The 26,859-nt window shown below is 41.4% G+C and overlaps 2 protein-coding genes across 3 annotated transcripts in view; both read right to left on the reverse strand.

The window, feature by feature from the left end:
• c19h8orf34 (chromosome 19 C8orf34 homolog) overlaps positions 1-15,982 on the reverse strand; it is a 64,095-nt gene extending 48,113 nt beyond the window's left edge. The window contains exons 1-3 of one of the 2 annotated variants that reach the window (XM_037079766.1): positions 15,436-15,982; positions 1,712-1,856; positions 1,347-1,478 (exon numbers count right to left, since the gene is read on the reverse strand). In XM_037079766.1, coding sequence (XP_036935661.1) covers positions 1,347-1,478; positions 1,712-1,856; positions 15,436-15,504 — 346 coding nt within the window. In that variant the 5' untranslated portion in view covers positions 15,505-15,982. The remainder of the gene's footprint in view (positions 1-1,346; positions 1,479-1,711; positions 1,857-15,435) is intronic. The other variant, XM_037079767.1, reaches the window with a different exon arrangement.
• A 1,451-nt stretch (positions 15,983-17,433) lies between these two features.
• The window catches only part of prex2 (phosphatidylinositol-3,4,5-trisphosphate-dependent Rac exchange factor 2), a 99,310-nt gene continuing 89,884 nt past the window's right edge, over positions 17,434-26,859 (reverse strand). Inside the window, exons 39-41 of the mRNA XM_037079519.1 lie at positions 24,517-24,619; positions 21,088-21,155; positions 17,434-18,353 (exon numbers count right to left, since the gene is read on the reverse strand). Of these exons, the coding sequence (XP_036935414.1) occupies positions 18,308-18,353; positions 21,088-21,155; positions 24,517-24,619 (217 nt within the window). The 3' untranslated portion in view covers positions 17,434-18,307. The remainder of the gene's footprint in view (positions 18,354-21,087; positions 21,156-24,516; positions 24,620-26,859) is intronic.

The following is a 26,859-nucleotide window of genomic DNA, read 5'->3' on the forward strand; positions in this document are numbered from 1 at the left end:
GCATGCATGCTTGAGTTAAACACATGTGGTGATAGATGTGGAGGGTGAGCGTCGCCCTTCTGCTTGAACACATGCATAAATAAATTAACCCATGAATGTGAATATTTGACAGCATTGCTGCAGCAACCTGCCATCTTCTACCCTTGTTTACCCTGACTAAGCTGCTTGGCATTGTAACAACCATAACACAGAGCAAACATCTCTGCCAAATGCAGACTGGAGCAAAAAGAAAAAAAAAAAACTGTCATTACTTCCCAGAAAGAGTGCTTCTGTGTCCTCTCTGCTCTCCTATGTGTGCATTGAGCTGCTGCTGCAGCAAAGGGCTGTGCTGTATCTTAATAGCCTAGATTAAGGGTTAAGGATTCAACTCCCACTGGGGCCGCCCATTAAAGCATCACTCAAGTGGGACTGAGGCACAAAGCCCAGTATCTGTAAACAGAAAGAGCGGCGCCGCTGGTTTCCTTGATTTTTCCGTCTTTGTGACACCTTTTGTCTTGCTCTTGCTACACAGCACAATAATGATGAGCGGCAGTTCTTTTGATTTGAATTTTTCATGAGTTCTGCACACCAAAACACCTCTGCATGTTTTTTTAATGTGATTTGACTTTAAATGTAGCTTTGAAGGCTTCTTACTCTGAAGGGCTAGAAGGAAAGCTGCTAATGTTGGTAACTCAAGCACACCTCGATGTGCTGAGTGTTGCTGCTAACTTTATTCTGACTTTTCCCTCTCACTTGGTTGCTCCTCCTCTCTTCATGCACTCATCCCGACACCCCTTCTCTTCTTGATTGTGAGAAATGCCCCGACCGCGGCCTAAAATAGACTTGGTCTGGCAGTGATGGAGCCTGGTGTTAAATTATTAAGGTGGTCTATAGCTCTGCTTGCTCCCTATTTGACCTACCCTCATTGTCTCAAGTGTCATACTTCATTTGAACATCATAGCTGCAGCAATTTATTACAGGACTAAAAAAAGTTACTGCCAGAAAAATCTTCTCATCTGCATCCATTTTGCATTAATGTATTAAGAATTTTGTGAGCAATTCATCTTCAGAGTGTGTAGCAGCACAGCAGCAAGTGTGTAAAAATGGGACTCTATAATGAACTCATCTGCAGGCCTCCCAGAGGCTGGAAGGAGGACGCTGGACTATACACTGTGACTAACTTTAATTAGATATAATTATGTCAAATTAAAAATGGAGATTAAAGTCAATGGAGCGTGTAATTGCGATACAAGTGATACAACAGGTATGGAAAGCATGCAGCTTCATATTCTAAAGTGGATGGTGTGTGTATGTATGTGTGTGTGGAGGAAATTCAGAAAGTAGAGCACCAAAAAAAAGAAACTTACAAGACTTGGATTCTGGTGAGGGAGGAGAGATGCTCGAAACAGCCAAGTCGCTCTTGGATTTTTTCGGTTTCTTTGGGTGAATTTGCCATGGCTTCTCATAGTTGCTGTGCTCCCTTCGAGGGTTTTTGCATTCTGTGTGAAGAGATAGTCACAATTTCTGCTCAGAATGCCCTGTTATGCAAATTCTAGAAAGCATAAATGGAGGCCAAGTTTACTCTGCAGGCCTTATGTACTCTGTAGCAAATGAATATAGATGCAAGCCTATAGTCATCATAAACTGTGTGCATTGTGCAGAGGACGATGTGCAGAGAAGTCGTTCCGCACGTGTGAGTACATTGTGCGTGCTTGCATCTGTGTGTACCGACCTGGGGAGCTCTGCGCCCAGAGTGCTGCGGAGCCAGAGAGAGCTCTGTGCAGCTTGCCGGGGCTGTCTTGCTTGGTCTGCAGGTGATCAATGAGAAAAGGGATTGGATGGTCTGGAGTCTCAGTTATCAATTTGGTCATCAACTCCTACAGGAGCAGAGTAAAGCAGAGAGCAGTTAGATCAAAGTGGCACTAAAGAAAGAGCGACAGAGAGACAAAGAGAGAGAATGGCCAGTGGAGCATCCACCATGTGGAAGTAGAGAAAGACAATCAATCGCTACAAGCATTACAAGTCTTGTTTTGAAGTTTTTTTTGTAGACTTCACTGTCAAGGGAGGGTATGTGAGGAGAAAGAAACGGCCAGAGCGATGGAATAATCCTCTTATCTTCGTTGTAGTCTCAGGAAATGTGCAACAACAAGTGCCAATATCCCAAAAAATAAGAAGTCGAGGTAAACAAGACAACACTACGTCCCCAAAGATGGTAGCACTTCCCTTCTGTGTCAATTAGTAACGAACATGTCAGCAAGCACCATCAAAATCCGATCAGTCTGCCAAGACACAAGGACAAACAAACACTGCAGCCTTTGCTCAATCTGTGCATTTTCAAAACAGTGTTATGGAAGAAAATCACAGCATTCCCTCACAAGGCTCCAGACCCTATCTTTACACTGGCTGCCCTGGTGCGTAGTGTTGTTAGGAATATTGAAATATAAATAAGTATTGATATTGAATATCTAAAAAGGTCTAAATATTGATTTTTTGCAGTATCAATACTCCAGTAGACATATACACTGCTGTAATGGCCATATTTCCTGCAGAACTAAATTAATTTAGATGCTGTTTTTAACAGTTAGTACAAAGCCTCACTAAATTTATCTATTAAGAAAATCGGAACGTTCTCATTTTTTTCCTGTGGCATCAATATACTATCAAATATAGATTTCTTTGTAAGGTTTTGATTCAAAGATAGAAATTCCAGTCTCCTGAAAATACTACTGATCATGACTGGCTAATGTCGGTGTTGGGAATAATAATTTTAGTAAAGTTAGGACAACACATTTCATCCCCAATACTTGTCTTACATCAAGTAACACTGTGATGATAACATGGTTATTAAAAGAGAAAGAGGTCAAAGAGGATCTGAACAGTTAAAATAGTGAGAACGTTAATTTTACTGTGAGGAGATGAGACACTGAAGAACAGGGAGGTAGTGAAATTATTCATAGGACAGACTCACAATTTGTGACTCAAGATCGAGAGAGTCAAGAAGGCAAACAGTGGAATCATGCTGCAGAGGATAGGAATCAAGGAAAGCACAAACTGAGTCACACTAACAGGTGCTGAGGGTAAAGGCCACATCTTAGTCTGCATGCTAATATAAAATCCGTTGAGCTCACAATGGGAATTCAGCATCAAATGCGCCAGTCATGTCAGAACTAATCATGTCCCGTCTCTCTGCTTTGCCAAGGTACACATTCATAATAAATGAACTTTATAACACACTGGGTGAAAATACAAATGTAATGTGAAAAGTAATGACTTTTTTCACACAGAATGCCAAAAACTACTTTTGGCACACAGCAAAGTCTCGCTTTTATTACAGCTGTAGGAAATAAGTGTCCCTTCAAAGCTGATGTGTGAAGTGAAGTGAGCCCATGTGAACGGCGCTGGCTTGATATCGTATGAGTATCGGCTTCGTTTGACCAGTTTAAGCCAGCTGGAGCAGCTGAGGATGACTACAGGACACTACTGCAGAGGGAAAGAGCCATTAGTGGACTGCAGTGAATTGGCAATTACTGTACGTATGGATAAAGCGATTGTGTGTGTGTCGAGAGCATCAACTGCAAAAATGTACACATGCAACTCAACAAATTCATGTAGACGGATGCTTTGGAGTATGCTTGCTCCTTACATACATGTTCATGTGTCTGCATGTGTGTGTTTCAGGGGGCGTGGCGAGCTACAGGGAGACAGCCTGTGTGTGTGTGTAAGTGCTGGCTAGCCTTGGCTGCAGTGCATGTGCTCAGAAAGCTAATCAGGTAATTGGTCAGGGGGACATTCCTGCCCTGCCCCAGTGTCTACAGCAGCTCTGATAGCAAACAGCATGTGAATGGACAAATGGAGAGCGTGCTGAAATGTTTCTCTGCAGACTGAGAAAAACCTACTCCTCTGCCTGCAGGAGATAAAGCTCAAGTGATCGACTGGCCCCTCAAGAAAGAGAAATTATGTTATTTTTGAGGAATAGCAATATGAAAGATTCCTGAAAAGAATGTAATGCACACTGAAAGTTTAGTAAAGCATCTCTCCTCATGACTCCATTGGATTTCTGTGGCCTCTGTCTAACAATTATAAACCACTAATGATGCTAAGATGTAAAAGCTGTAATTACTGCTTACTAGCTCTTGTGGGTAATTTAACTAACCTACCAACAGTAGGTCTATAAATGAAGGTTGCAATTTGGGAGATTATACAGGAAGCCGAACTGGCAAAATGCTGTCGAGTACCGCAGGGTTTCCAACTCTTACTAGTTTTTTGGGAGGAAGGGGGTAAAGGGAAGAATGTGCAGTTCTTTTTATGGAGATCTTTTTATGATTGCGCTTCCCGGTGGAAACGGCTACGAAGGAAAGCATTAAGGAAACTGTTATTTGGGTACCTCTGCATTCTGCCCACGTCAGTACAGTAAAATGCTCGTGTGCCAACATATATTGATTGCACATCATGTAGAGTGTTTTGCATCTCGTATGATACAAACTGCTGAGGGAGCTAATGCACCCTCGTACCTTTGTGTCATTTACCATCTCCGATGTGGTCATAAAAAGACAAAGACCCATACAAACAGATCTCATGGTTGTCTTCATGATGTATACATCATATCAGTTGCACATAAAAAGTAACCAAATCTGACTATTTCACTTTCTATGGTAATAAGGCGCTCTGAATAACAGTCCTGTTTCATAAGCCCATGCTGTTTGACTCATAATTATATTTTCTTTGACAGGAACCATAGTAAGATGTAGGTTCATATTTGGGTCACCTTCTTTATATACAAGTAGACTTAATGCTGGTTGCCTAGAAGTGACTTGCATCAGCAAAAGAAGCATTATTAGCATATGTTGCTGTGTGTGTGTGAGGGAGATAAAGAGAGGCAGAGAGTTTCAGTGCTGGCAACAATGTACTAAGCAGTACAACAAGTGGCGTGAGCAGCAACTGAGACATGCAGTCCATATCTGTGCAGATCTGTGGTTGGGGCAAGATATCTCTCTGCCCCCAGGCAGTTTGGTTTGGTGGCTGTAATTGACAAGCTGTCAGCTGGCCAAGAGACACCCTGCGTCCTTGGAAGCTCTCAAGGTCTCCTGCCCGAGGGACAATGACAATCATGATACTTTCACTGATGCTTCCTGCATCCCTGCAACTTCAACAAACTCCCCAAATTGAAAGTGGTGATATGAGGATAGAAAACAGGGATGAAGTCTGAAGGTCACAACTGGTTTAAAGAACAGAGAGAGAAATCCACTGAGAAAGTTTCACAGTGGTATGAAGGGGAGAAACGATGAGTGAACAGGGAGGTGATCTCCGGTAACAGAAGGCACACACACCCTTATCAAGCGTCCTTAAGAGATACAACTCCTGCTATTCGCTTTCTGACCCATCGACACTTCCCTTTCTGTAAAGGCTAAAAAAGACAGATCTGTCTTGTGGGAATCAAAGGAGGTATCAGTGAAACAGTGGAGTGAAATAAAGAAAAACTGATGCAGCTACATAAGCTGTGTGATTTAAGCGACTTGGCCTAAGATTTACTCCTCTCTTTCTCTTTCTGTGAGCGGATGAATTTCCACCTCAGCTGCTGCAGACTCCTGGTGGACTGTTTGAGCTATGGATGTCTGGACGTGAGGAGACACTGAGCCGGCTCTCTATGATGTCTGCATTCCTGGGAGGCAGTGTATCTATTGCAATCTACTGAAACGAGACAACAGTATCTGTTATGCTTCGTGTGAGGAATACTGCAGAAATAAACTGCATACATTAATCATATATTCTCCTGTTTGCCTGTTTTAGAATAATTGTTACCTGCAGAATATTTTGAACTCAAAAAATGAAGGCAGGAGCTCTGATCAACTATAAAACCAGACATATTTCTTCAGCCTTTTAGTGTAGCAACAGCTCTTCCAGGACTCCCAAGAGGGCTTCATGTCCCCGCAACCAACTGTCATTGATTTACCTGCTGTTTGTCAATGAAATATGACAATACAAAGGGGAATCTAAGGTGACATTTCAGTGTCTGTCCAGCATGCTTCATGTACACAAAGAGGTCATTACTGGGAAAAAAAAAGAGAGAATGATGTGATGAGAGAGCGAAAGATGCCACTGGAAGAGATCCAGACCTTGAATAAGCAGGCAGACGAGAGCAGGAGAGATCATGCGGAAGAGGAGACGGTGGGAGCGGCAATGTCACCTGACCAGGCTGGCACTACCAGATAATAGTCATCAGAGGAGATGCTTTTATCTGGCCCACACAAGGAATAGATGCCCTCACTCCTGACTCACTCCATCCTGCAGCACTGACTCCATTTTCATCACTACGCCCCATTTTTTGCAGAAGTAGAAATATGGACATGGTTTAGCGTACAAGTAATGGGGCACTGGCCAACCATCAGTCAATTGATACATTTATCAGTTGAGAAACCTCTATCTACAAAATGTGGTCATTTATAGAGTGACAAATGCTTAACATGTTTCTGCGTTATATGTGAATATTTGCAGATGTTTTTCTTAGACATACCACTGAAAATAACGCATATTTGGGTATTGCTGTATTTGCATTTTAACATTATTCCTCTCTAGCTTAATTTCTGCTACTAGCCCTTCTTCACTTTTGCTTCCCACATCTGTTGTCAACAATCATGTCTTGAGCCACACAGTTTGCAAATCTTTCTTATCACCAACATGACCTTCAGGACGTTCCAGGAGATTGAACTGAGGGTACACAGGATCCTGTTCTGTCTTCTGTCCTCATATGTGCCTATGCTTGATGAAGATGTTTCACATCGATGGGGGTTAATTACCCATCCTTCCAAACCTTAATAAAAACTTCACACTGCCAACTGATTTCTTCTTAATAAATTATTTTCTCACACTGTATAGACAACATTAATATCCGATCAGTTACCTATACATACTTGCCCATACAATATGTACATAAAAAATACAGGGGGACTGGCAGGAAGGTAGCTCCACAGAGATGTTTCAGAGATCCTATATCAATTTCTTTGAGGAAGAGGGTTACTTGTGTGGGAAGAACTGAACTGAACTGACAAAACTGCCAGAGATCCTTGTGATGTGATGACTGTGGCGAATGTTAGGAACAGATCTCTATTCATACAGGACAAACAATTACAACTACCAAAAACTGTTTCAAAGTTACATAGATACAACATAGAAAAATATATACTGTATAGGTGCACATGGGAAACGACAAAATCTAAACCCTCTTTATACAAACATACACTGCCATTAGTTTCCAGCTGAGCAAATAAAGGGTACCTTTCAAGGTTCTGCATATCAGATGATCAGCTCTAACACACCACCAGCATGACTATCAATTACACGCAGCAGTCATCCTCAGGCTGTGAGTGGACATGATAACATTAGTAGCATGCAACAAAGCCACTGTACGCTCTCCCTTTCTCTTTACCACACGCACTCCATCCCCAGTCTTACTCCGCACTCTCTAAATCGTTCTCATATTGAACTTCACTCATCCTCTCACTGCCTGATCTCCCAGATATCCCTTGTCTTCCCTCTTTGCCCTCTTCCTGTACTCCCAGAGGACCTACCTGGCCTTAGGCTGCCTGTTCAGCTGCCCATCTCGTAGTAATTACTCTAACTGTGCCTGAAGGGGAGCTGTATTAACCCATGCATGACTGGATGCCTGGCATATCAAGTCACAGCCTCTGACAACAGTATTACTGACCTCAAAACGTGCTACATTGATCTGATGAGGACACTGGCTGGGTGTTGTCTGGCACATTTTTTGTTTAGAGTTGAACTGTTTACCTCCCCTGAATTTTGATGGTGTTTATTTCTAAATATGAAGTCCATTTTGTCCAGCATTCCCCCCAGAGACAACTCTCTTTTCAAAAACAAACTACCATAGGAAATTGAAAATCATTTACCCTAAATTCACAGTACTGACTTCAGCATCACTTCAGCAGCATTTGCATTTTTTTTTTTTTTTTTTAAATAGGATTTTAAAATTAAAATGAGCCATCTACATTTCTGTGTTTGGATCTAAATATGTTACAAGACACCACCAGCATACAAATGAAGGATAAACTTGGCAAGAGCGAACATTGTTGATATGTGGGCGAAGGTCAAGGGTTCTGAATGGGGATTTCAGTTTTGGTTATTTTTCCATTGATAGCCCTGCAAAAAAGCCAGGGGCCACGTGCACAGGAGATTCTGTCACAATGTGTTTGCTGCTATCATGGAAATGAAACAAACACATGGCCATTGAGGCCCCATGTCTCTATCAAACAAGTCAGCTTCTTAGTGACATGTGCCAGACCAAAAAGATCTGAGAGAGGAGCACCCTGAAGTGCAGCTCTTTGTCAACAATGATGAAGTGACGGGTAGCTGTGATGTAGCTTTCATTTGTGAGGGCTGTCCAACAGTCTGTGATCAGAGCTAGAGCTTCACTTTTAGCTTGTCCTTCTTCTTCTCAAAGGGTTTTTCAATGCATTTAGTGACAGTAGCTCCTGCTGGCATGACATACTCTGGCTCGAGGTACCAAACTAATCCCTGACCATCTACCACACTGACTGGCAGCCTATCAGTCTCAACAATTTGCCTTAGACTGGTGTGCATCACACTTCCTCCCCTGGCCAGCAGCTGTTATCTTTGCTTTCTGTGAGCCGTTCCTAAGCAGCCAAGTGCTTGTTCTCAATGTGGCTTGGCTTAGCGGTAGTGCTAGCAGAGTCTTTGTTGACCAGGCTTTTATTAGTCTGTTCTTCACGCACAAAATAACTACCTCAAAATACTTATAGAAGTATTAGGTGCACAGCTGTAAAGTTGCAGTGGAGTGAGCCATCTTGCTTCCTTCTCATCTCTGTTGAGAGTTGCACATTGGCCGTAGTGATGTATGAATCAGGGAGCAAAACTGCTGTTAGCTAGTTGTCCATGCAGCTAACACGAGTGGTTGTGTTTATACCACCAACACAGTAGCTCTGGACCAACAGGACAAGGAGGTTTTGAGGAATAAGCATCAGAATTATAGCTGGGCAGACGGGCAACAGAGCCAGGCTTAGCAGCTTCCAAGACGAACAGAGGCCAGTTTGATGCAGAAGAGAAACAGTGACTAGTATGTCCAACAAGGCTTCGACTGTGGGGAAGCATGAGAGAAGTGACTTGGTAGTGAACAGTAAACTCAAGTAGAGCAGGCTATCGCTGCTATACTTTTAATGTTGTTCATAATGGTAGTAGATGGTAAGCCTTATATTTTCTGATGTGTTCACAGCCTAAAAAGTTTGAAAAACGCTGCTGTCCAAACACGTGTACAGGGTAAAAAATATTTTCCATGGTTAACAGATTCATGTTTGACCATCGACATCCCTTGTGATGAACCAGCTGTCATCACACCACTGAGCATAATAAAAGTACCTCACCTCTCATATTGGATTGTATATATATATATATATATATATATATATATATATATATATATATATATATATATATATATATATATATATATATATATATATATATATATATATATATATATATATATATATATATATATATATATATATATATATATATATATATATATATATAGTATAATATTAAATTATCACTTCTTTGTAATAACTGTTCTAATTCTGCAGATTTTTTTCCTTTGAATGAGTGAGGTATAAACATAAAATCAAATAACCCACAACCAAGATGAAATTACCAGGTTATTATTACCAGATGTGTGGGAGGCATGCCAATGACAAAGTTACCCCGACAGACAGAAATGTTTCCAGGTGTGTTTGTGGATGTAATAAGACCTCTGGTGGATTCTTCCTGACATACAGCTGAAGCCCTCTCCGTGTGCTAAATTGTCTGTGTGTGTTTCTGCTAATGCGTCTCAAAGGTCAAGAATAACAAAGATTTCAGCGCCAGATGCCTTTGAGTTGTGACACGTTTTTCTTCCCCTTTATTTCTACAGCTGCACCAGAATTCAAATCAAATGCAGGCCAGCTGAAGTGAAACTCTCACATTAACAGTCATTATAACAAATAAAAAAAATGATTTAAGAAAGATACAAAATTACAAATACAAATTCCATGGATACTGAAATTGGATGATTTCACGGAGAGGAAGACAGAGCATACAGCTACAACACCACGTGAAAGCAGCTGAAACCCAATCACACCCCGTCCAATAAATTACCTCCTTAGAGAGTGGATCAATAGGTCAGGACTGTGTGTGTGTGAGTGTGCGTGTGTGTGTCCTATGTCCTGCTTGACTGAATGACCTCTTTACAGTACAGCAGATTGGAAACACTACACAGCGAGCGGGATGGAGTGGATGGCTCCACTTTATAGTTTCCTCTGAGAAATCTATAGGGAGAGGCAAAGTCATCTAACTTTACTATAAGTAGCAACACTAATCACAAGAACAGAGCAGCATACCGATGTAAATTCCCGCACTTAATCAAGATGTAGTCTCAAACTGAGTGCAGATTCAATACAAGTGCCCTTCTTAGTCTTTATCGATTTAAAATCTGTAATTCTCACAGAGCAGAACTAATTGGGATCATTGTTCCGTGTCAAAGGAAGTGTGAGGCTGGGACTAAACATCTCTTCTTAACTGTAAAAGAAGGAAAACTTTGTATACACTGCATGATATAAGAAAATCAAAATGTGACAGTATTTCATTGTGTATGGTTGTAGTTTTACTAGATTATTTGTGCAATCTATTAAATTGATCACTGGTCAAAATTCTCTGATTCTAGCTCAGTTAACGCAAACATTTTATGGTTTCTTCACTGACACATGATCTTATGTAGCCATGCTGGAGTAAAACCCAGAACATCATAATTAATCTGTGATCATCATACTTTCAGCATGACACTGACCAATCCCTTTTTTGTAATGTCATAGCTTCAGCAAGACTGGGGCAAAAGACCATAAAATTACACACATAGGAGAGGTTATCCTGTCAAACACATGTTTAACATTGTGAAGGGGTCCTGGCTCATTGGGCCCCCTGCATGTTTCAGAAGTCTACCCACTCAAAACACACCTGATTCAAATAATCACCTAATCATAAAGCTCTTCTGAGGCCTCATAACGACCTATTCATTTTAATCAGGTGTGTTGGGGCAGGGAAACATTCAAAACATGCAGGACCAGGACTTAACATGACCTGAAACTAACCAACTATTTGTATTGCCAAATGTTAGCTCACTAAACCTGACCAAGCCGCAGAAGAAAACCGAAAAAGGTTTTCGGTATTAAAGAACACAGTACAGAAAATGATGATTGAGGTCATTTATAATTATCCAATATTGAGTTAAATTTACTGTCTCTGTACAATGATGTCATGCTGGACAACAAGCATATATACAAGTGTGTATATTGCCTGATGTATCGATGTAGATTTTTTTTTATGCCCCAATATCAGTAAGAGCCACAGAAACCAAATATTGTTTGGGTTCGAATAAGAAAAACAGAAATGTTCATCAGCTGTGATACCAATCCAGTTCATACCTTCGTTAACAGGGCTCTAAGATGTGACCATTTTGTTGCATATGCCCAAAAATCTGAATGAAATGTAGCAGTATGTTTTAAACAACTGAAGTTATCGTCTTGTTCCATGTGTGAATTAAATGAAGAAAACCACCTTTCACCTTTATTCCTGTTTACAGTCATTTGATAATTGAACTAATCACAACCCCTTAGTCGAGACCAATACTCAGTTAACAACAGATATTATATTCAAGCTAGCAAAAGTCCTGAGAGGAAAAAATCAGACTTCACCACAAACAATGAAACCAATACTTCCACAGCAATGTGTGTTACTTCAACATATGACTGTTACACAAAAGCCAGCTCAATCCGGTGACATTCTTTGGTCTAGGCTACATTTATATAAGCCATCAGTTCAGTCTGTTCCAATAAAGCAGTTATAAGGCCTCAGATATGATTGACTGATCACAGCAGGGGGGAACATGAGAGCAGGTTTTACACTGTCTGCTGAAGGCAAATACTGCTCCATTTCTTCACCTACTGGTCCAGTAACACAAGTATAAATGTCAGATAGAGCCAATAGATCTAACCCAAAACAAAACAGGTAAGGGAGACTTTTATCCTTTGTGTGTTGCAGTAAGTAACACACATACATGCATGTTAATCCGTATAGTTTCAGACACTTAATGATTCACATTGTAAAAAGATACAGCTAACTGTTAAGTGATTAGAAAAGAGTAGGTGTTCAAGAAGAATATCAATTTGCCAAAATGGGAAAGTGGCTGACAACAATCTGGACTGCAATTATTTCAATTATTATGAAAGGCTGCTTCACTTTTGGGAAGAATTTTCAGCCAGTGTTGACTCAGCTTGCTATCTCTGCAAAGCAACCATTTCATTAGCGAGGGGGGAAAAAAATCAATTCCATGGCGAATCATAAGCTGTGTCTCATCAGAGTGAGTAAATGAACCCCCCGCTTGCTGTTACACAGTCTGTTTAATACTGCAGCTGTTTGCTGGGGGTATGAGGTAGAAGTGTTGAGTGGTGGAAATAAAGAGAAAGGAGAGTGATTACATTGAGTTTACACAACATGAAGCAAGGGACCCAGGGTGTTAATGTGGTACTTTAACATACACGTGCACTATTATCTTAGATGTTACACAACACTGGTTTACACCTTCATACTAGTGTTTGTCAAGTAGGGAGCAACTGATGTCATTTGTTCAAAATCAAAAAGACCGGTGGGCGACATGTGCAGTAATATATAAGGTTTTTATGTCAAACTTTAGAATAACCACTGCTGGATTGTAACTAATTACAATCCACTCAAGTAATCTACTGTGCTTAAGTACAATATGAAGGTATGTAAACTTCACTTAGGTATTTCCATTTTCATTTGCAATTTTATTCCACTGCATTCACTTGATATCTGTTAACATTTATACAAAAATAAATCAGCTATTATTAACGGTTATGGTGTTTTATTATACATTTATTATTCGCAGCACTTATATATAAACAAAAGTAAGACGACTCTTTAATGAATGATATTATAAAAGATTACCCTTTTTTTTGTTAGCATGGAAACCAACCAGATCAGTACAAGTGATGGTACATTTACTCTTTCTGTAGAAACTCTCAGTGGCGCGTTCATGTAATAAATGTCGTCTCTATTCCTTAATTATAACTTTTGCGAAGGAGGCAGACCTGGATGGGAGGATGTATTTGGTTTTTGTTGTGCAATACAAATAAGATACAACACTGCAGACCATCTCAATGCAACATTGTGGCTGCTGTTATAAACTTTGTGACCCGGGCTGCAATTAATTTTCATTGTTGATTACTCCACCTTTTATATACTACTACTACTACTACTACTACTACTACTACTACTACTACTACTACTACTACTACTACTACTACTACTAAGTAATTGTTTATTGTAAAAAATGTCAAACAGTTGTGAAAAATTTCCCAGAACCTTCACCAAAAAACATTTACAAATTTCTTCTTTTGTCAACAGACCGAAATCCAAAACAGTATTTTGCGGTCATGAATGTAAAAAAAAAAGCGGCATATTTTTCAAAGTGTTTGACTAAAACAATTCTGAAATGATGACTCCATTATCAGAAGAGTTGCCAATTTATTTTCTTTTGATCAATGAATGAACCAATTGTTACAGCTCTGTTTGTAACAGTGAGTAATGGAAAAATACTCAGTTATACACAGACTCAGTTCTACGATGTGCTCTTGTGTTCGGAAATTGATTTGCGTCGTTTTAACGGAACCTTTGTGTGTCTTGCACTCATGTCGAATGGCAATCATACTTTCAGTGAGGTCCTTTTTGCTTTAAGCAGCGTAGCAGAACAGCTGTATTATGACTTCTGCTGCACAGATTCCCTACATCTGATCAAACAGAAAATTGCAGGGAGAATTCCTGCCTCTCTTCTGGATACTTTCTTCACGTCTGACTGAACACGGATTGGTTTTCTTTGGGACAACAAGGGTTTTTTTTTTTCCAACTGCAACACCAAGGTAGTGGCTGCAACGTTCTCTCACGATAGGAGTGGCAGACCCAGGAGAGGTTTCACACAATCTCCTATTACTACAACTCTGTCACATAATGGTCAGTTTCGCCTGATAGTCCAAGTTGTAAAATGCAGCCTCACAACACACCATTCACGGTCTAAATGCTGTGAACAACTCAGCAATGATCCATGTCCGTGTTGGTCAGAATAAAACCAACAGAGATTTTGCTTGGTAAAATCTTTACTACATGAGCTCACTGATCTTGGGAACAAAGGCGTTTTTGATCGGCTTCGCTCCGCTTTAATCATCTTCCTCTGTCACATGAAGGAGACACAATTTAAATGGGCGAGAGGCAAAAAGAACAGACAAACAGAGACAGGGGAGCTGAGGCACAGAACAGAGGGGGGAGACAGGTGGAAGAAGAAGATGGAGGGAGGAAAAACAAACAAGGGAGAGCACACAGAGGACCATCATTGTGCCGTTGAGCCTCACTGTCTGCTGTGGCCACACAAACACACACACGCACACACAAACACTTCTTCACTGGTGTAACGCTACTCTAGAGTCTCTGTCCACGGTGCTGAAACACGCCTGCTCTCACATCTGTTTAACATGCAGCCCGTGTGTGTGTGTGTGTGTGTGTGTGTGTGTGTGTGTGTGTGTGTGTGTGTGTGTGTAGCGCAGAAACTGAAATGTCAGCACTTCTGCGCATCACATCATGTGCATGTGAATCACACGTTGGCATAAACACAGTGCACGTCTTCTCACTTCATCCCCAGGTTGCATTTCATAGTTTTTCAGCCTTTGTTTGACAGATCTGCTGGGGGAGGAGGAGGGGGAAAATAGAAGAGCTGGACAGTTTGGACTACTCCGATCATGCCTCACACCTGTGTGGTCCTGCCCTCGGCAAGAAATCCAACCGCAAACAAAAAGGATGAAGTCATGCTCTCCCCCGGTGTCGCTTAGATGCCACACTGAGAGAACAACACACAGATTGATTGACAAACAGACGGAGAGCCAGGTAATCTGAGGATGTTCCCTCTGAAGCAGCAAAGCCTCCAACTTAGACAAACTGTAACACTGCCGAGTCAGGCAGTGGCAGCAAACACACCATCCTCTGCCCAAATGCAAATCACTGATGAAAAACGTGAGGGCAAAACACAGCAGCCGATATTAATTCACGTGTTTCTGTGCCACAGTAGAAGGGAGCGCAGCGGGACGTTCCACCAAACTGCATTTCAAAAAAAGATGATTTTAACACCAGTACGCGTGTGAGGTTAAGGAGTGATGATCCAGTCCTCGGTTACTTCAGTGTGGCAACTCACATTGCAGATGTGCTCTCCTCATTAACTGGCACTAACTAACATGTAAAAGCGGATTTTAACACATTCTGGTGCAAAACAATGGCGCTTGATGAAATTGGCAGACAAGAACTTCAGAGTTGCAATTTTGGCGGACTCACCTCGAACAGGGGTCCGATTTTATTCTTCTCCAGATACGACTGAATTCTTGACTGTTGTGGAGACGCCATGAAGAAACTGTTGTGCCTCGCAGGAGCTTTCAGCGGGATGAAATCATGAGGTGAGCCGGTGTCATTCGTCCTTCAGGAGAGAGGCGTCTCTTCCGACTCACACAAACAAGAAGAAGAAAAGAAAGAAAAGAAAGGAATGTCACCACAGTGGGGTTTTTTGCGGTTAAGTTCAGACGGGTGGCGTCAAGTGTGGAGCAGGCGGCTGTGAGCCCGGCTCATTGTGGACGACTCAGCCCGGGACCATCCCCAGTTTGTCGCCTCACTGACTCTCTGGCGGCAGCTTCCCGGTAGAAACCAATGGCGCGGCGGCTCTGTGACAGAGCTTACAAATCTTCCGCTCACTGGCTGCCAGCAGTGTGGACGGTGCCACCGCCACTCCCATTTATCCGCCGGGCTGAGTTCAAGCTGAACGCGGAGGGAGGAGGACGGCCGCGCTCATCAACTGCGACACAGCACGCGCACCGACGACGATTAACGCAGGTGCAGTGCGTCCCGCTAATTAATGTGGGAGGAGTCACGCGATCAACATGTGTTTTTACATCCAGCGCACTGGCAGGGGAACCGCGAGCGCCTCACTGAGCGACATACACCAGAGTCAAGAGTGAAGGAAACAGGAGATGGACTGGTGATGTGAGAACATTTTCAAACATCCATCATGGGCTCAGTGAGAACCAGTGTTAGGGCCAGGGGTCATGGGGAGATTATACACGTCAAAAAACAGTCAAAATGTCGAAAATAGCTTCGAAATGCAGTTTTTTTGTAGAGAAAAAAAAGTCAAAATGTCAAGAAAAAAAAGTCGAGCGAACATGTGAGATACAGTTTCGACAATAATGATATTCCAAGACTTACAGTCAACCATTTTCCAGTACATCACCGTGCTCAACCAAATGCCTTCTGTAGATGAATTTTTGAGACTCACAGACGTTGTATCTGTTTTAGCTCATAACCACAGTGTAGTTGTCAGTATTTGGACCTCGAAGAGATCATTACACTGCACACCGTGGGCTCAAGGAGTACACACAGCTGTCAGTCGCTCCCCTAACTGGATTTAATGGACCAGAAGAGTTGACTTTCTTATCAACATTTTCTCTCAGCCCTGGCCCTAACAGTGTTGTCATTAAGATGACACCATTTTGCCCCCACCACTTTCTGACAGCGACTAATATGAAAAATAACGTACATGTACGCCAAGAAATGCAAACAAACGAACAAAAACACTTTGCTCTCCAACAGTACGAGCCGTTGGAACTGATTCTCTTTGTGACAGAACTTGTGACATAGTACCTTGTACGATATGTATACTATACATGGTAAACTAAGGCTAAGGAAGATAAGACCCATGTGGAGTTAATGTTATTACATGTGATCAGCACAACCTATACTGTTGGTTAAAACCAGAATAGATTGGTGTAGTTTGAAGGCCTAAAACCCAGAAATCAGTAGGCATGCCGAGCATGAATATGGAGAGTCGTCTACTCACTGGTCCGTCTTTACAGGCTGACTTTGTTTTACAAACTATTGTAACTCTAATTTTACATAACATGTAAAGTAATTGTGTATTAAGACGCTTAGTCAGTCATTCACAAAAGAGCTGTTCACCTGCGAAGATTATCCTGCTGAACAAAATCTGTAAGTAGCATAAACTTGTCTTTGCAGGACGCTAACAAAAAATCAAGTATCCTCTGATGAAATACTTTCAGTGACCGTTTGATGCTCCTTTAAGCAATTTTTTCCCCACCTTCCTTATCTCTTACCTCATACAGATCCATCATCATATTGCGTAAAACTGTAAATGATTTCCATCTGAGCTCTCATGTCCCCACCGCTTTTCAACACAAACTAAGAGCAATTGGATTCAAAGAAATTCTGCCGCAAGAATCAACCATTTTCACGTGGATGTGACAGAGACATGTACACAGGGAGCACTGATTGAGCTTATTGATGTAGTTTATTACCACTTGTTTTGTTTGCATAGTAGTGAGCTAGGCATCCATCTACATGATACATCCAATAATAAGTAACAGGGAGAGACACTTTAATCCTGAGTACTGTCAATATAAAATAACAGAATATATCTCATAGCTCTACTTCCAAAAACCTATTGTGTGTTAATACTGATAAACCATTGAAAATCTTTATATGCATGCATGTAACAGACAATGCAAAACAAGGGCATGACACATTTAGCACATTCGCACACTAAATATGTATATTTACAAGCAAATAAACATCATTACAAAGACATACATTCATATGGTTATCAATACTTAGAGAATTCGATAAAACGTAGATGTCATAGCTGAAGTCAGGCAGACAAATTATTGGCTAATTGGAAGACAATGGGAAGCCGAAATTCATCCAGTATCCTTTTAATCAATATTATGTTTTGTATCTCATATGCAAATGAAGCTAATAACATGAAATGCAAATGTCCCTTGTGAAAACAAACATGATTTTCAGCCTGCACAATTCAGACAGGGAACTGATGGGATTCATTCCAACTCATTAGGCTAATTTAACTGCACTCTCAGGGTACAAATCTCTTCTTTTGTCACTCTGAATCATTGTCTTGTCAGCTGCATTATATGAAAAAAAAAAAACACATCAAAATATGTATAAAGCACAACAGTGAAAAATATAAAGTATTAAAAATACTATTTACGGTTTTTAAATCCTATTTACATTCAGGCAGCTAATCTGGACACATAAAAATGGACCCAATAACTGTCTTTAATTAGGTTGATCCTTCATGATCCTCCATCATCCTCCAGCTTCTCCTCGGCATCTTCCTGGATGCAGTGCATTATGGGTCACCATCTGGGGGTGGAGGCTGGCACAGCTTGTACAACCTGGTCAGAGACACACACAAGCAAAAAGGCACATAATGAGATTCTAGTATACAGCTCAGTGAGCACCGAAAAAAGATGTGGTACAAAGCAATGATCTGCACCTGATCTGCTGAAAAATGTCACTTCCCTGTTTGGTGCAAAGGAAATATAACCAGAGATTAAGCTGCAGTCTCACGAAGAGAAAACTGTCAGCACCGGGAAAGTAATTACCCTTTGCTGAGCACATCTATCTCAAACAACATTAACTATGTTCAAACACGTAAATAATGACTTCAGAGTTTAGCTTTTACCCTCAGTGTTGGTGTTGGTACAGAAACAGTATACACTACAGTCTGGTAATATCTTCGAAATAAAAACATGAATTATGCAGCAGTTGTTTACATTTGCAATAAAATAAGAAACGCAGCATCCGGCTGAATGCATTTTTTTCCTATAACCATTATGAAATAAATGTAATCCTATCATCTCTAATCCTTCTCACAGTCAAGCATTATATGGTCTATTCTGCTTCCTTAATGAACAGAAAACACTTAAATACCACATTTATTTGGTATTATTCAGAACTGATCAGTGTTTTCCTAAATCCCTGTACAATCTTCTCCAATACCAACTGCATCCTAATCGAGCACTACTGTCTCCTGCAGTTTAAATAATCGACTGCACCGTTCACGTCCTTTGCTCTCCACGTCTCATGGCTGCAGGTTACACTCAGTAAAATGTTACCGTCTCTTTTATGTGCAGCTGAGAGAACAACCAGCACGTCTCACGATCCACGCGGCACACTTACATATTCTGCGGCAGTCACTCACACTGCAACAATTGTGACATAAACCTACAGAGAGTGCAGTGATTTCGCTCTCTGACCACAATGTCTCAACACTAATCATCCCGCTTCTTAATTGTATTTGTCAATTTCACTAAAAGGTTCAAAAGGGCTGCCTGTCACACGAAAGCCTATATGTCACAGCCAAATGGCTGAGGCAGTCCTTGTCCTCATCTCGGGGCTCCTGAGTGCAGGGAGCTCCCCTCTAATGGAACCATTTGGCCACAGTCCTGCACAGCAAAAGCACACGCACAGACATACACCACTGTACAGAAACATGCACTCAGAAAAAGTCAGACTGCACCAACTAAAAAAAGATGGTTATTATAGGATTATGTATTCATACTACTTACTATTTGTTTTTAGACCCAAGACTTTCAGGGAACACTTAGAACACTAATTATTTATGTATTACTCTGCTTATTCTTGGGTCAAATTTATGAAAGTGTATAGAGGAACTGAGAGCAGAGGCTGTTTTTTTAAAGGTGCTGTGTGTAGGAATCAGCCTCATCTAGCTGTGACTTTGCAGATTGAAAAACAAGAGGACCTGCTCCCTGTGTGGATATTAAAGGAGTCATTCCAAATGACACGGACAAACTATGGTTTTTAGTTTCAGGTGATTATACAGTATACAAGCATTATATGAATTCTGCACCAAATCCTATACAGTGGACCTTTTAAAGTCCTTGAAGCCTGAAAGGTCATATTGACAATATTTTTATGTTAGATGCTGCCAGATTTAGTGGCTGAATGTTATCAATAACACCTTTAAGTAGGGATTTCCCAATCAGGTTTTTTTATCCCGATCCAAGTCCTTTAATATTGAGTATCTGCCGATACCGAGTCCCGATCCGATACTTAGTCTACGCACGTTCAGCATCTCTTCAATTGCCTGTTTTACATGCTCTGCTGTATGAAACCCATGAAACTAGCATGCATACCGACATGTTGTAATTCGAAAGTGGATATGGATATAACGTAATTTAATTTCAAGAACTCCAGGTGAGGAAGAAAACCCTGATCCTCTACCACGGAGATGAGCTGGTTATCCAGAGCGATTAATTTAATTGGCTTCTCTGTAATATTTTATCGTACCAAATGTGTAGTATGAAATGCAGCTCTTTTGTTACCCCCCCTCGCAAAAAGTCGGACTGCAGATGTTACATGTCACTGTTGGATTACTTTCACTTTCTGGTTTAAGTTATTTCCACACTGCAGACATTTAATCCACAGGTTTGCCAGGTTTGCCAGGTTTGCGTTATGCGTGCGTCTGCCACAAATTGTGCTCTGCCGTAAAAAAAAAAAAATCAGCCATGGGTCCACGTTCAAAATTACTGATCACCGATCAGTGGAAAAATGCCCATATCAGCCCCGATCCTGATCCTGCAGATCGGCAGTAAGCACCAGCATCTGGGATTTAAGAGTCAGCACAAGCTATGTACATTTCTTATGCTTTCTTACTTAGATCACTTGACCTTTACAAAAAAATAGCTATGTCCGTTATAGAACAAGCCCTCTTACAGACTTTCCACACAATCTCTGACTATCTGCAATCATAAAGAACTATTACTGTAGTTGTGTGCTTCGATTACGGACTCTAAAATGTTCAAATGAACAAGGAAGAAAAATCAATTCCTGGTTCCAACTACGATGTGGCGATTTAATGCTCATTGAGGCAATACACATCTTTCTCTCTCCCCAAGTTGATTTTAATGCCTAAATTAAATTAATGGAAACAAATGCCTGCCTGGAAGCAAGGGGAAAATCACTTTGACAGAATGGCCAGCAGTGATGCAATATGTGTGATTTGCCGTTAATGAGCTATAACATGCAAAGCTTGCAGAGATCCTCTCATGTACAATGATGTACGATGTTGCCCCACATAAATACATGATGTGACTGCAGTTTTACCTTGGGACTGATGACGGTGTGCGATCCCTCACTCCCAGGTTCTTGGCAGAATTCTGAACTCTTGCCCCCTGTAAGACAAACACACAATGACAGTTCATGACTTCATGGATCAGGATCAAAAAACCATAGAAAGAGGAGCTTATATAAAACCTCAGGAACACAAGAAGCCCATGTCTCAGTGTAACGATTGGAGGCCATCTTGGTTCGAATACACCTCTCGTGGAGATTTTGGATTAATATGAGTTCAAAGTGAGGCTGCTTCCAGTCAAACCCAAACTGCTCTATAAAATATTGCTGGTTGTATATAAGATGTGATGTTGCAAATATTTTAAGCTACAGCTGCTTTCTATCTTGAGTATCCGTCTTCTTTCAGCCATGTTTGCAAAAGAGCACATGCAGAGTAGCCTTTGTGAGGAAATAGAAGCAAGCAGTAAGGCATTTGGAAGACGAATGGTTCTTGTTCTGCGTATGTTGCAGCATTTGATTATTCCCAGTCAGGAGCATGTCTGCTCTTTGCTAATGTTGCTGTTTGCTGGCAGCAGCGCGCAGAGTCGGCAGATACACGACTGCAGGGGGGCAGGAAGCCACTCAGCCTCTCGATTCAGAGACACGAACACCTGCACTCACACAACACACCCTCCGCTCTCTCCATCTCTGTGACGCACACACGCAAGCCAAGGCACACAATCGAATCATTGCTCAAAGAGGAGACGCTGATGACCTCTTTGGATAGAGAGCAAGCCACTGGACAAAAGTACATTAGCTGACCTCTCGGTTACAACTCCGCTGTCTGCCATGTCACTGTCTGCCCCGAGTTGCGTCCTGATAGCTGGATAGCATCAGCAATTATTCGATGCCTATCACGGCCATCCATTCTGATGCCTCCAGACAGAGATGCCCCCTAATGTCCCTAAAGGACGCAACACCCAGAGTGCATGTGACGAGACAGGGGAAAGAAAACTTTTTTTTTATTACAGTTACTTCATTTACAAACACAAGATCTCTAAAACCAAAAATATCTCATGATGCCTGAAGTATTATAAGAGTGAATCATGCAACACTTTCCTTTTTTGGATTTGTGACTTTATGATACAAGTTTATGGATCTTTGAGGTAGGTAACAAAACTCAGAGTTTACAGCCATGCTAGCAGCTCTGTGTGACTGTTAATTAGGAGCAGGGTTGCTTTGACAGTCATATGGTTCATTGACCTGGTTAAACTGGTTAAAGTTAGCTCATGATGGACAGATGGTTCTTCCAATTACCTGCCAACTATTGTTGGAACGTGCCTGCCTTTTTCCAAAACGCTTTCCAAGGGTGACTACGCAGATGATTCTACCTAACAAACCATCTGGCACGTCAGGTTAAAACCAAAAACGTTGGACAAATTAAAAGATTTGACGTTGTGATGGTGCCAAATAAAAAAGTTAGGATTTCTGCAGGACATACATGCATGCAGCAAATTTCATGGCAATTCATCCACCCAGTAGTTCAATAAAAGAGGAAGATTGAGGATTGCCTCTAGGGAATATAACTGAATTTACAACATTTCACAGCAATCCATGTGGTGGAACTGTGGCAACAGATCAACTCAGCAGCATTGCTATGCGAAGAGTTAAACATATGTTGGACAAAATTATACAAAAGTTTCAGTTGAGTTGTTTCTTGATTTAGGTGCCCTCCATTTGAGTCATGTTTTGTTGTACTTTTTTTACTTCCCATCTTATTGCTGCCTTTTTTTGCTTGTTGTTACTTTTGTTACTTTTCATGCAGAGTCCTACAATGCTTTTTTACCGTCACAAACAATGACTGCATTCAAAATGCACCATGTGTGCATTAACATACAATTATACGAAACATGTTCACATTTCTACATTACTTAAGAACCGCAACCCAGTATCTGTTACATCTGGATTTGCAGGCTTTCACTACATATAACCCTTGTAAAAACAGTTCTAACGTGTCCCTTGCATGTTATGAAACAAGAATAATAAAGTCCAAAAGGGTGACTCCATGAGTTATCTAACTAGTTTAGATACAATACATATACTCTTCCTATACATTCCAAATATGGGGAATTATTATGCAGACATTTACACCTCAAGCTGTGATTGGATCCATTTCGCCCCATGCATTCTGATTCTGAATGATGCTGTCTGGTCTCGATAGATGGGTCCTGCAGTGCACATAACCTCTCTGTGAATAGGTATGACTATTCAGAGAGGAGCGAGAGGCGTCATCCAAAACCTGTGTGAGATTCCTATTCATCAGATTCATCAGCTGATGTTTGAGAGCAATGACACACACACACACTGTCAGACTCCCCTCTGCTCTCTATCAGGACCACACCATCTCTCCTCAGAGAAGTCTAGGTCAACGATGACGCAAGGACACACAAAATGTCCAGTGATGGTTGCAGAAAAATGATACAATCAAAAAGTAATGAAAAGGTTCTGCTCTAGAAAGCAGACATGACAAATGAACCCAAACAGCCGATTTCCATACAAGCACCTCTTCATATTCCATTAAAGATATCTCAAACCACACCCTCCACAGCACATCTTTTTCCAGCTACACACAGCTGTACTCAAGGTCACACAATGCACAGACTTGCATCCTCCTGGCTGGCAGCCCAGCAGCTCTCTGAGTGTAGAAATTAAATGCCTCTCCTCCCGCAGGATCTCAGCTTTTCCACTAACCTCTCCTCTCACTGCAAAACAGCAAATATAACCAGCAGTCACAGAACTTCGGATGAGAGTTTGAAATAGTGGCCAAGACATGGTCATGGCTGCAGCCTTTTGTGGGGCGAAAATATGTGCGCACGGAGGAAAGTAATGGGAATAACGTCCCTTGACCCCTAATAGACATGCCGAAAAACTGACAAGCTCCAGACTCTCAGCCAATCTGTTCAGTTTCTCATTACTTTTTTTTTTTACTCCCTCATTTGGTTGGATTCATTTTCTGGTGGCAGTGAATGCATATCTGATAAGATCGAAATCAGATGGGTGAAACAGGGGAAGAGGCAGAAGAAATTATAACATAGGCAGCAGCAGAGCTGATGATTTCTACTTGTGGACAGCAGCAAACACTTTTCATAACCAAAAGGAAAAAATACACTTTTTCATTTGGCTGCCTTTAAAAATTGCATTCCCAGCGAAGTCAAATTGTCTGAGAGAAATCAAACTTTCACAGAAAGTAAAAGCACATAACTGCTAATCTATTGACGCTGTTAAATCCATAGCTAACACTTTGTTGGCAGCCTAGTTTGACTCAATCAAGCATACATTTTATCTAATGAATTTGGATGCGGAAATTGTGTGGTGGATTGAAGCAAAAAATTCTCCCAGAGTGAGAAAGTGTTACTCCAGGGAGTGTTGATCATTGTCGACATAAAGAGAGGCTATATATGCACATGGTAACTAAGTACGTACCTGTTTCCTCATGACATCAGTGGCCTGCATGATGCAGCGAGGGGGAAGGCCGTGGTTTCGGGCCAGCAAGATGGCCTGCTCCAGTGTCACACTCAGGGTGCAGCTGTTGGTCAGAGAGGAAAACATAAGGTCAAGCTCAAACCTCTCTAGCTGCATATTCATCAGGTTCTTACTAAGGATATGGATGATGAATGATGTTGCATGGAAATTATGATATAGAGTACTGCTCCTGTTGATCCCATTTTGGGAGTATTCCTATTTCAGAGATGCTGTACTATCAAAACAGTCTGTATTCGAAAGTGGTGGATGTGTCACAGCTGCAAGGCTACCAGACAGCCAAACAAAGAGTAAGTTGCATTATTCGTCTTCCATTTCAAAACCTGGTGCCTACATTACCCACAATGCAGCTTAGCCACTGAGTGACATCACTGGATGCAGTTTATCAGATGAAACTTCCTCTGGAGCCACAGAAGGGTTTATACAACTTTTTTCACATATGCAGTAGTGCTCGCCAAGACCTGTAACCCCACCTTTTTGGTGAAATTAGTAAATGTACGTAGTAACATTTCGTCAGAACTATCTGACACAATAAAACCATATGCCGTGACCATAAACACGTTCTCTGACTCAAGACTGTCTAACTCTCAACATGCTTTCATCCCAACAAAGCAGGCTTTGCAGCAGATGGAGACTGAACGGGAGATCTGACGCTGAAATAACATCAACAGAAAACAAATGCATGCCAAGACTCAAACTCTTGGCTTTATCCAGATCTGATGAATCTTTGACAGAATTCAGTGCAGCTAAATCAAATCTCCCCGCTCGCATTTTGCTCCACTTGACACCTTGTCATGGCCATCACACCCCCCCCGCTTCACCTTCGCTCATCTCATCGCTAATGAATCATTTCACTCGACGCTGAAATGTCACTCAGTGAGCAAACATCGTGAGAATAACAAACCTCCTGATCTCTTATTGGGCTGAGTGGGGGGAAAGAAGGAGAGGACTGAACATCATCTCGGACTTTCAGCACTTTTCACATCATCAAGATTGATACTTGCAGCGGCCGAGAGAAAAAGGGTCCAAGGACGAGTCGGCGTGTCTCCCTGTAGCAGAGGTGGTGTACTCTCACTGCCATGGGTGTGATGTGTGCAAAATGAGTGCTGACGTGAGTCTGTGATTCATTAGTTACAGCAAACTCACACACACTCAAGGCACACATGCAGATAGATGACAGCATGCGGATGAATTCTTGGCGAGCCAGTGGCAGCTATCAGAGCCCCTGGTGACCTTTCTATGATAACAAGCTGTACTCGTATATCGATCCAGGGCCTTTTCACTGCAAATTGAACTGTCTAAAGTTCCACTGCTGCCAGGCTCGGTTTCTTGGAGTTACGTTGCCAAGGGGCTGCTGAGAAATCTGAGCAGTTTGTTTAAATATATCCTTCTCTTGTGGAAGGATTTCACACTGACTGAGAACAGAAGTTTTGTTAAAAAAAAAAAAAAAAAGGTGTGCGTTTTGGAATTTATTGCTGCCAGAGGCCATCAACATCAGGATTTAAAAGTCCCTCCAGTTGCATAACTTTATGACAGCATGACATGATGTGATAAAAGTAATGAACTCAACAATCATCTAAGGTGTGTGCCAAAAGATATCCCAGCGGAGAATGGCAAAAGATGTCCTCTCGCAGGCCACCCTGGAATATTTTAAGCACCCATTTTGAGCTTTCAACACCGATAAAGGAAAGGGGGGGAGGGGAGTCACCCACAGAGGATCTTTAAATATCTCTTCAGCTGGAGCAAGATGAAGGGACTGCACAAAATCTGAGTGTGTCAATGTGTGCGCGTGAGGCTGCACGGCTTCCCTTTTCATTAGGGCTGGTGAGATAGTACGAGGTGATTTATACCCATCTGTTTCATGTTGTTCCAGCCCATATCCCATTTAACCCTCCTCCAGAGCCAAGTCCATGCTGATAAATGAGAAGAAACGAGAGAGCGACACACAAAAAGAAGGGGGAAGGAATGAGAGAGAAAATGCAGAGAGGAGCGATGAGCAGAGGGGAAGTGTAAACTGAAATCCCCACTCCGAGTAGAGGTGATTTTACATCCACATAGCGATACGTATCACATTTTTCTTTAAATTCTTTAAATACACACAATTGAAAGGCCTGTTTCGTGTCACGGTCTGGTTTTCACCAGTGTTTTCAACAGTGTCCCTCAGAATAGACCCCATTACCTTTTTGGTACAAATCTGGATAAAAGGATGATCCGGGAATTATTCCTCACTTTCTTTAAATTGTGAGATTGGGTGTTTTTTGACAATTTTATTATATTATAATATTA

This window comes from Acanthopagrus latus, chromosome 19 (assembly GCF_904848185.1).
Source record: "Acanthopagrus latus isolate v.2019 chromosome 19, fAcaLat1.1, whole genome shotgun sequence".
Classification (NCBI taxonomy): Eukaryota; Metazoa; Chordata; class Actinopteri; order Spariformes; family Sparidae; genus Acanthopagrus; species Acanthopagrus latus.